The sequence below is a fragment of the Pomacea canaliculata genome, linkage group LG9, assembly GCF_003073045.1.
Source record: "Pomacea canaliculata isolate SZHN2017 linkage group LG9, ASM307304v1, whole genome shotgun sequence".
Classification (NCBI taxonomy): domain Eukaryota; kingdom Metazoa; phylum Mollusca; class Gastropoda; order Architaenioglossa; family Ampullariidae; genus Pomacea; species Pomacea canaliculata.
In genome coordinates this window covers 23398161-23409097 of record NC_037598.1, presented here as the reverse complement: position 1 = coordinate 23409097, position 10937 = coordinate 23398161, and the positions used below count along the sequence as shown (strand labels likewise).

General features: G+C 47.0%; 1 protein-coding gene across 5 annotated transcripts in view; it reads right to left on the bottom strand.

Annotated features, from left to right (window-relative positions):
• LOC112571578 (filamin-A-like) overlaps positions 1-10937 on the bottom strand; it is an 83467-nt gene that overhangs the window by 29109 nt on the left and 43421 nt on the right. For all 5 annotated transcript variants that reach the window (XM_025250660.1, XM_025250659.1, XM_025250662.1 and 2 more), the window contains one exon: positions 10333-10577. In XM_025250660.1, coding sequence (XP_025106445.1) covers positions 10333-10577 — 245 coding nt within the window. The remainder of the gene's footprint in view (positions 1-10332; positions 10578-10937) is intronic.

Here is a 10937-nt window from a genome sequence, read left to right as displayed (position 1 = left end):
CTTCCGCAAGATTGTCGTGTATTGGATAACGAGATTGTATCAACCCTCAAAGAACCGTTAGAAGTCTCGGTACAAACGAGGACCCGGGGTACTTTGTGCAGGCTTTTATCAAAAACAAATTTTCCTGACGATGCTGAGGGTCCCTCATTCTTCAAAGATTGGATGGCATCGATGATGAATGAAAGGGGCATAATGGGAGGAAAGGGAGGCGATCATGTGCCAGAGGAAGCACCTGTGCAAGCCATCAGGCGGTACGATGACTCACAGGCTGGGACTCGAGGAATGGAAGAAAAAAAAAAAGATGAGAGATTGCGCGTGCGTGCAACCTCCCCTCCCAGCCACACACCCTCACAAGGCCTTGACCTTTTTAACCCTCCTGCGTGCGACTGTGTACGGCTGCGATGTTCACGTTTGCACGTTTGTTAGCTCCTCGAACCTCGAGAGTTGAGAGGAAAGCTGAAGAGATTTCACTTCTTTCAATCTTTCCTTGCATTTATTGTTTAGAAGTGAAGACAGCTCACCCCTAAAAAAATATTCCTACCAGTGAGTGTTCTATCTATCTCACAGTGCTACAGCAGCTAATGGTTGGAATGTGTGCGTGTGCTACTCATGTCTAATACAATTTCATCCAATAAGTCTGAATAATGCGCGCATGTGTGCGCATGTTTGTGAGCACATAAAAGTCCTTGACCCAGTCTTAGCATCAGTCAGACGGACAGACGGACAAGCTGGCATAAAGGGAGAGAAATCTCGTCTGATAACGGGATTCTGATGGATTTTCCTTTTCCATCGTCATTCTTGTTACGAGGTTAGCGAAATAACTGTCAAGAAAACATCTCTTTCCTGCTAATTCATATTGAAAAAGCTTCATCCCACTGACACTATACTCAAACATAATGAGATGGGGAAAGATGCCAAGGGAAATAATTTATACTTATTCACAAACTTAGCCAGTCTTGACGCAGGGTCGTCAAAACATCTCATTACTCCCCCTAACTGCTCTGACAAACTGCTTGCTGCCTCGTAACACTGAACAGAGATGTGCTGTGAGTTGTTGTTGTCATTCTTGCTAGAATTTGACATCAAAAGTGTTTTACAAAATCGCATATTTGTATAACACCAGTTTAAACGCGGACACCTATCGTCTAGGCTACAATGTCACAGGGCAAGGTTGGAGAGAGTTCACACAATACTTGACATGAGAGGGAAAGACAATCAGATTAGGGAATAAAGAAGGTAGGAAGGCTGTCTGGAAGAATCCACATCGTGTTTAACAAAAAGGAAAAGCTAAAAGCCTCCAAGTGTTTTTAAAATCTCTCGCTCACACTAACTCAATCGCTCAGAGAGTGTGTGCGCGTGCATGAAGGCGACAGTAGAGTCACAGACCCATTTATCAGAAATTTCAGACTGAGGGAATGATTTGTCGTGTGTTGCTGTCACTCAGAAGCCCGCGGGAGGAGGAGGAGGAAAAACGAGGCTGGGGTCGAGGGAAGGAGGTGCGACGAGGCGCGTGCGATGGGAAGAGAGATGGCGGGGAGAAAGGCAAATGTACAGAAAGTTCTGGAAGTCGCAACATTCTTGCAGCGAGCTAAACACTTAAAGTACAACCATCGCTTCTAGCTTCTGCCAGAAGTCCATGACCCGGTGCACGTCGAAGCGCTTGTTTATGGAGAGTTCCACAGATAACACCGTGTTGCCGGAATACCGACTTATCGGCAAACAAACAAAAAAAAGACAAGCTCGGTGATGAAAGCAGCCCCCCCCCCCAAACCTCCCTTTGTGATGTCGAACGCGCGTGCGGGTTGATGAAAGGAGCGGGTCAGGAACGAGGGCTGAGACGTGCACGCGCCACTTCTGCAGGTCCACGTCATCCGTACCGCCGAAGTCGCGCAGCTTTCAAGAGGTGTAACCGCATTTCCGAGTCTGAGAGCGAGGCGGCAAGAGATAAGGCTCCGCTGTAAATACTCATCAGCCTCTCGCGCTGGCAGCATCTCGGTGGGCCTGATATCTCTATGTCATTCCGCTCACCCTACGCCGCCGGCTTCCATCTTCTGCCCAAGTCCCTGACCCCGTGGAGGTTGAAGCATTTGTGGGAAAACTTCTATGGGCAGACAACGCGCCTTGCAACATCAAAAGGGGAAGGGGAATGGGAGGGGGAGTTTGTCGACCGCGGAGTTGAACTCATGGAACCGAGTCTGAGCCAACAACGCCTCGACTCCCTCTCCCTCCCCTTCCCCTCGTGATGAAGTCGTTCAAAAAAGCCAGTAATTCCTGTCGTAAGCGAGAAGCACGAATTCCTCCGCCAGTCACCGATGACTTCCCTTTATGCTGATGGTTGTTGCTTCCGTTCTTAGCGTGACAAAATTTAGTAAGAATTCTTGTCTCCCTGTTCTGGCCATGGTTGATGGGACAAAAGCTCAGTGCGGCTGCGCGAGACGATGGCTGAGGAAGAAATGAACAATTCTCCGGAGGGGGTGTTGCCCTCGCTGTGAGAACATGAACATGCTGGCAACACTCGGCGCCAGAAGCACTGTCAGAAGGCAAGAATCTCGATGATGCGTCAGGCATCAAGAATCTCGAAGTAACTGCGAGACTCCCGCGGGAAAGCACCCGTCAGACGGCGAGAATATCGAGATATAAAACCGTTTTGGTTATCCGGTCCAATCAGGGGAAGCAACCAACATGCACAGGAAGTGCAAGTTCTAATTGAATTACCAGGACTATTCGTAAAAGTATGGTCGGCGGCATTCCTTGTGGCCTTGAGTTCAACGGCTGTCGAAGAATCTCTGTACTCGCTTCTCACCACCAAACCCCACCACAACTCCACAGCTGACCCATGAACCTTGTCGTCTGAGGTCTTCTCGCCCGTCTTCCCCCGTAACCCATAAGCATATGACAATAATGTTGGTGGGTAATGCGCGTGTCTGGACATAAAAGATCCTCCCATGTCTCTAGACACCGACGACCATCTTCGGATATCTTCGGAAATTTCCGGATATGTAAGAACTTCTTCAGATATTTCTTAAGAAGATCTTCAGACTCGCCGGACACCTATGACCCGGATAGGGATCCCGTTTACAAACCCGCGGGACTGACTCAGTCGGAAACTACGCGCAAGGCCATCTGCCCTTACTTCTCAAACCCGCCAAAGCGATATTTCAGAAACTTGAGGGTCTGAGCCTGTACACTGCTTGTGAAGTCCAATGAGCTGCACCCGAAGAAACCGGCGCCATTTCCCGCTGTCACGTGTTATCAGCGATGACTGTGCGAATCAGGGAAGTTGGTATCTAGGAACCATCAGAAGCTGGCGATGTCCTCGGCATACCACTAAGTCATTCGGGAAGACAGATGATGATCTTCTGGGGAGTCAGGATGCTGACGATGTAGCACGTGACATTCTAATAGTCCACCAATCCTGGACGAATGGCTGAATAAGTGCACAACGATCATAAATGTGAAATGTTGGCTTTGAATGTCATTCATCTACGGAAATCTCCTCCTGGACCCTCTTAGAACACCACACACACACCTGACGAGGCTAATGACTGACCTACAGAAAGACAAAAGGCTCGCACATATAAATATGTGAAACCACGAAAGAATGAAAGAAGTATCGTTATCGTATTGATGATGATTAATACATCGGAGCGAAAAAAAGATGGTGTTGATTACCATTCTCTTTCCTTCCATTCCCACAATCCCCAGAATAAAGACTCCAACCCATGCTCCTATCTACGGTCATGGGCAGTCTACCCACGGGTAGGTAACTAGCTGGTTTTGAGGGGTTTAATAAAACGATGTGTGTAATAAATGTGAAAACCGCGATAACTTACGAGAGAAACTCTACAACTCACAGCACACCTCCTTCTTTCTGTGTGGCGCCGAAGGCGTGAGGACACATCCCAGTCCATCTGACTGGTTCTTAAGGACAAGACCGACTTACTTCTCTTTATGTCCTAATGTCCATGTAGTTTATGTTGTTACCGAGATACAAATTAAATTACAACCTGGACTGTCACTGGACTTGCTCGCAGAGCCTGTTTCTCTAATCGTGTCATCGTGTTGGGAGGGCAAAGACTTTATCTATGTCTTCAAAAGTACTCAAACGAGCTCACCAGAATATAATACATTTGAACTCGGTGTGAAATCTTACAAAAGTACTCTACGGTCATTTTTTTCCACGTCTATGTGACTTTCTGAAATCAAAAGCCCGCATTTTTTCCTGAGTGACCTCAGGAGAAAAAGTCTACTGACCTCAGATTGAAGGTGTCAATATTACTGGTCATAAGATATCTGGCAAGTCTTCACGATGGTCTCAGATGGCCTAAGAGGACCGCTCCATAGACTGATGCTCTGAGGTCACCTGAGAGACTGTCTAGACAATAGTTCAATGGAGTAAGGACGAACAAGGACAACAAGCTTGGACGACTGTTAGTGGAAGAGCTTTAGTGGTCATGCCCAGTGGCTTCCATCACTCAACTAATCACTTCCAAAAGATGTCCGCAACTTACCTTCTGATACAAATCAAACTCACGTAATCCGTCTCAAAGATTTGAGGGTTTTTTTCGCTCAGAAACAAAAATCCAAAGCTTCAAGAAGGAATGCTGCTAAATGTTTTGTAACAAACACTCCAAAGGCACTGTTGGCCACACTCGTTACATCCAACAAAGTCAGGGGCAGAAGACTCCACAACTCGCTAACGCAGAGGGAGGAGCGAATCGCAGCAGACCGAACACGGCGGAACTCTTTTGCGTGTGGAAATTTGAAAAACACTGCAAGGCACGCTTGTGGCGAGGGCTCCTGGGCTCCCCCTACACACACACACGGACCACTACTACAAGCTGTCTCCAACGGCAAGCAAGGTATCACAACGGCGCTTGCATGTCTTTTCCCATTATCGCCAAGAGAAAAAAAGGGGACCAAGAAAAAAGGTATTTTTCTCCCCCGCTCTGAGCAGACTAGTTTTCCAGTAAATCCCCCATCTCACCCCCCTCCTTCCAAACTCCCAGTTATCCCTGTCATGTCCTTTCAAGCTTCTGAAATGGGCGGCGCCAACAGCTCCAAGATACAGCTTTGACGCGATTCTGGACCAATGAAACAGCACTGATCGTCCAACCGGGGTGGAGGTGTCCTGAAAGAGGGGTGGCTGATAGAAATATTCGGGGGAAGGAGGCTAAGACAGGAGGCGGGGCCTCGACTTTGAACGGCCAAAAAACGAAACTGGTAGAAAACATTTAGTTCAAAGTTGTAGTGTTCTTGTTATTCCTTTTGAGGGAAAGACGTGCGCGCGTCCAGACCTACAAATGAAGCAGTAAATTTGACCATTTACGCGGGGAAGATAACTCAATTTGGGAATAAAAAAAAAATCCCACCAGATGATTGAAACGATGGAAAGCGACTCATCTACTTAACAGTTTAAAATATTCCTTTCAGGACAACTGGCTTGTTGGAATTAAGCGGCTACGTGACTGATTGGAGCGCGAGACGCACGTGACTACACCATCTTCACGATAAAGGGTTAATGAACACACATTGTAGATATTTAAAGCACCTAAATAATTCACACGCGCAGTCAGGACAATAGCACGTGCAGCAGATCACGCCAACTGTCTGCTCACTAAAGAATGAGGAATGGCGCAGAACAGTGAAAAGACATGTAAAAAAATATCCCTCACTCCATCTTTTTTTCTGTTTTTTAATCCTACCTCACTACTCCAGTGCTACCCTCCCCCATGATGCCCAAGGTTTGCCAGCAAACATCTCCTTGCGGGTTTCTAATCTGAAAAGCGATCTCAACCCCACCGATTCCATCTGGGAGATGGCCCTATCTTTCAACAAACTTCTGTCTTTCAATTTTCCCCCCAAAGTTCCTCGTGCAGGTAGGGTGTGGTGAAAGTTAGAAGGAAGGGTGAAATGGAGCCAGTGAATCCTGGCGCACTGGTCGTGAAGGTGGAGAGCGAGTGTTAGCGAGTGTTGGCGAGCGGTGAGCACCACGCCGGCTGTGGTGTGGTTGGTGTGGTGCGGCCCTCGGTGTCGGGTCAGGAACAAGATGCAGCGCTGTTTCGCCGGCAAAGTATGGCGGAGGGCAAGAGGAAAGTAAATATCATTATACACAACTCGTCATCTGCTCACTAACCGCTACTGTACATCGTCAGGCGATGTGAAAACCAGGCCTAAACTTCATTCTCACTAGACATTAGGGGCGAGTTTAGAAAACTGCCGCTGGATGGTGTCGCAATCTTGTGGAGATGCTTGTGAAGCCAGGTCTGCCATCAGCCCGGTATCTGTGTGTTAAAGCACTTACTACACTTTCTATCCCCATTACTGGGCACAGGCACGCGCTGTGTGTGCGTGTGTGTGTGTGTGCGCGTGCAATCTTCCTTGTCTCTAATAAGAGTAGGAACTAACGATTTACACTGAACCTGAGTTACTATTAACTACCGAAGTGCAAGTTCCACCGATTGTTCTTGCAAAGACCGAATCACCAAACATTCTCAGACTATATTTACTTCCGGTTCTTTGCTCGACTGTAATGCTGCGTTTTGGATATTTGAAATGAATATTCTAATGTTTCTACTCACTGAGCTCTCCTTTTATTACATTCCATTGCCATCGACAAAAAATCTCTTGCGCCTCCCTTAAAATAACTTGAACATTCCTAGGCGTCTGTTATTGTCCTACTAAAGATTAAAGATGGGAGGACTTCAATCGCAACTGATGAATGATGCCATTCATATGCAGGGTCTACACACCGCCCACAAACTTCACTTTCTCTCAACACCCCTTCCCTTCAGCTTCAGGATCATCAGCGCATTATACTTATGGGCCAAAGAAAGCCTTTAAAAAATATTCGCTACCACTGAGTGAAATTCTTCATACAGTCTCCTTCTTCAACCCTCAAGAGTCGAGAGTTCCAGAAAAGCTGATGATAACCCCCTGTCTTCGCTTACTTCCAGAGTTATCCACCTTCAAACAGAGAAGGTACTCCCACTCTCATCTTTGCGAGCAATGTTTTCCCCCTAAAACAACTTCTGATACTACGGACGGTGTCTATGTTCAAAGCTCAAAAATCAGATGCGAAGACAAAAAAACTGCCAGCGAGCAGCGCGGCGTCAGTCAAGGCGCGCAACTCATCGTCCAAAGACTTTGGCAATTTGCTGGAAAAGCTGCCTTCCGTCTGGCAAAGAACCGCAATCCAGCACAACTCGTGCGCCAGAGTTATCGTGTTTTGTCTTCCAATGCAGAAGGTTCTAACTGCTGCCAAAGAGGATCGCGATTCACCAGTCTGCTGACATAGGGAAAAAATGGAGGAAATTCGCATCCTGACATAAAGAAGTTTGTATGTCGCGATAAGGAATGATCGAGCTGGATGTGAAGGGCTGTGAAAACTGGCCAAGTTCGAAGCTAATGTGGACAGTGAGAAATCGAAGGACGCCCAAAGGTTGATCCCAGGATAGATGGAAGAAAAAGCAGGCGGTGGAACTGGTGGAATACCAGCTAGCAACTAAGGCTGTATCACGGGAAAATAGCCAGCCTTGTAAAAAGACACAATACGCAGAGAAAGAACGGCATGCCCGAGATGAGATCTGAACCAGGGACAGCCAACTCTCACTGACAGGCGCTAACCGTTGCGCCTCCAGACCGCCCAGAAATGATGAAGGAAGGCACAAAGGATGTTTTCGTACTCAGAAAGCTCGCGTTTTAAAGGATAAAAAGTCTGAAAGGGAGGCGGGGTAGGAGGTAGCTCAGCGACTTCTAGTCGTTGGGGAGAGAGATAATTGGAACCCTCACTTTTCCTGAAGCCAGGTTTGAGAGGGTAGTGCCCATTTCTCACCCTCGCTGTCTTTCCTTCACAACCCGTCTAAAGAGGTCAGGTGCTAGAAAGCAGCAAGGGTCAACTGGGAAAAGTTCGTTGCGCCCTGTCAGAATGAGTGAACATCTCCGACAATGGTGCTCAAATCACTCAGCTACCCGCTCTCGTTACGGAGAGCATGGCAACAGAGCACCTCCTGGTTCACCTCCACCTGCCAGTCCACAATGCAACGTAGTTCCAAAACAAACTTCTGAAAAAGCTCGAGAAAAATGCCGATGTTTTTTTCCCCAATGATTACTAATGCTGAAAAAAGAAGCACGATGATGACTCCTGTAGCCAAGACTGTTAACAAGTGTGGCGCGCAGAGTCGATCCTCACAGGGGCCGACAACCCGTCGCTTACCACACCTTTGGTGCGATGAACTTGCTAGTGATTTATTGTGGGTTATGGACGTGTAAATGGCTTATCTCATGTAGTCGGGTCTTGATGCTTTAACACTGAGGAAGGTGCACTTTATTCTTCAGCGTGCTCTCTCGACACTCGATCAGCGGACTGCAAGCGCCGCCACAGCAGAACCGACAACATGGCGACTGGAACTGAAGATAACGCACGTGACCTTTCTCAAAATTCGCTCGAGGCACCTCTAACTCTTCACGAATGAAGAGCGCTATTGACAAGGGCCGCCCGTTAAACGTCCTCACATTACTTGGTCTTCACAGAACTGCTGTATCTGATAACCAAATGAATAATGTTCGCTCTTTACGGCGATCCAGCCCTCGCCTTGACAATGTAGACTTAACAAAGGGAACTATGTGAGCAAAGACCTTGAGACATCAACGATGTTAGGAATCCCCCGGCAGCAGAAGAGCAAAAGGACGACAACCTCGTTATTGTCAGGCGTCAGGCGCAACGCTAGCAGCCACTAGACCTGCGCGAGGCTGGCGTCTCGTCTTCACGTGGCGCGCGCGCCATACGGCATCACGTAGGCGAGTCCACAGCATGCGGTATGTCTAGGAAAGGTAATGGCAATGCACAGCATCACGTAGTCCATAACGTAGTCTCGGGATGTGAGACAGGAGGTTCACTTAACGCTTGCAAAACAAAAAAAAACAACTCTTCTAACAAAATCTTTATGGCACAAGCTGCAGTTATCTCCCGTTCTGTTTACCTCCATTCACACGCCAAAAAAACAAAACAAAAAAAATCCCGCTGGAACAGTTGTTCCAAAGACTGATCAAACATGCGAAAACATGACTGCACCGTGACTGTTCGGCGATTCGCGCCAAGTTCCTGCTCAACAGTCCACTGACAGTCGAGCTATTTGAGACTGTCAGCAGACTGCCACTACCCTGAGTCAGTGGAACTGCTTGCCGTCAGCTGAGTGATTAACGCTTAGCAGGCAGCTAAATGTTTAGACACTGTTAGCCACTTAGCCGTCTGCTGCGCTTCAGGCATCGAGCTAGCCCACCTAAGCGCGTGCATGCGAGCGTGTGTGTGTCCTCGTTCTTCATAACCTGAATCACCTTCGTGTCGGTATTGTTTCCATCGAACTTACTCAGAAAAAAAAACAGCCAACGGTTGCCGACTTAAAAAAAAAAGGAATAAGCTTCATGTTTATTCTGGACTTGTCGACAGAACCCGACTCCACAAAACAGCCAAAACGCCACCTGTGGCTGCCGTCCATGGCAGTAGTTGCATGGCTGGAGGTAGACAGGGAAAATCCATCACTTTTTAGCGGGCCAAGCTAAAGTATTGGCTGCCTACCTTTTAGTCATTTCTTCTTTCTCTAAGCACTGAACACCAAAAAGTTCTCAGACTATTTTCTGTAACCTTCAGCATTCAACACCGAATGCCAAGTTCTCAGGCATATTTCTACAACCTACATCACACCAAACGTCAAGGTCTCAGACACTGAGGTAACTTACATCATGAAACACTTCAAAGTTATCAGACACAATTGTGTAACCTCCTTTATCTAACACCTAACATCAAGTTGTCTGTAACCTACTTTATTCAACACCTGACGTCAGACAGACTGACCAGCAGATGTGGGAGGCCTGAAGAAGTAGTTTAATAGTTTTTTTTTAATTTAAAAAATCTATAATGCTAAGCAGATTATGGAGATGAGTATGCTAATAATAGTTGGTGTGAAAAATATTCATGTCAGCTGCGCTACCACATTTTCTTCGAGAATAAATTCTGCGTCTGACGATTATTAAAGCCCTCCGTCAACCCTCGGCCTCAGACCCACTGCCATATTCTCCTCCCGCTAAAATTAGCCGTGAAGTTATTTTACGGTGAAAGTATAGTTAAAAGGGAAGAGTAGCTGTTCCTTTAGTCTCTAAAAGTGTTAGCCTCTAAGTAGTAGAAGCTTCAGTCATCAACATGAATTAAAGGAAAGTGGAAAACGAAGACCAAGCGAAACAAGTCTCATGCAAGAAGCAAGCAATGTTCAAATAAATAAGTAAATAATAATCTTCTAGCATTGAGTTCACTCAAGCATGACGAAGAGGGCTCACCTCGATGGTGTATTCTCCATCGGGAACGAGATTTCCGCCGAACTTGATGTTGATGGTGTAGTCGCCGGGGAACTGGGGTGTGAAAGAGATGGTGAAAGTGCCGTCACCTCTATCGATGATGTCGATGTCGATGTCGCTGCCGCTGGGCGAGCGGATACGGCAGGTCACCTGGCCAGTGCCGGCCTGTGAGGCGTCTACAGTGATGACTGTCTCCTTGTTGATGGGCACCTTCTTCTCAGGCGCCTCTGTCACAGTCAGAGAATACACAGACTTCCAGCACCAGCACACACCAGTTTATACTACTCATAACCTTCTCCCACTGTCAGCCAAAAGTGTTGAAAATAGAAAAGTAACCAGAAAATTAAGAAATAACTCGTGATGGGCATGTAGTATTTCAGTATGTCGGTAACGAAGCTCCATAATCTAAGTAAAACTGTGCAGCGACTATCTCCGTCATCGCTGATTGTTTTAAGGTTAGCTGAAAGTACTAAAATCATAACTAGAGGTCTTCGTAAAAGAAAAGTCAGTTACGAAGCTAGTCTCACACTTCAGACGAAAAATATCTGAGGAAGGTGTGTGCATGTCATGGCCAGTCTAATACACCA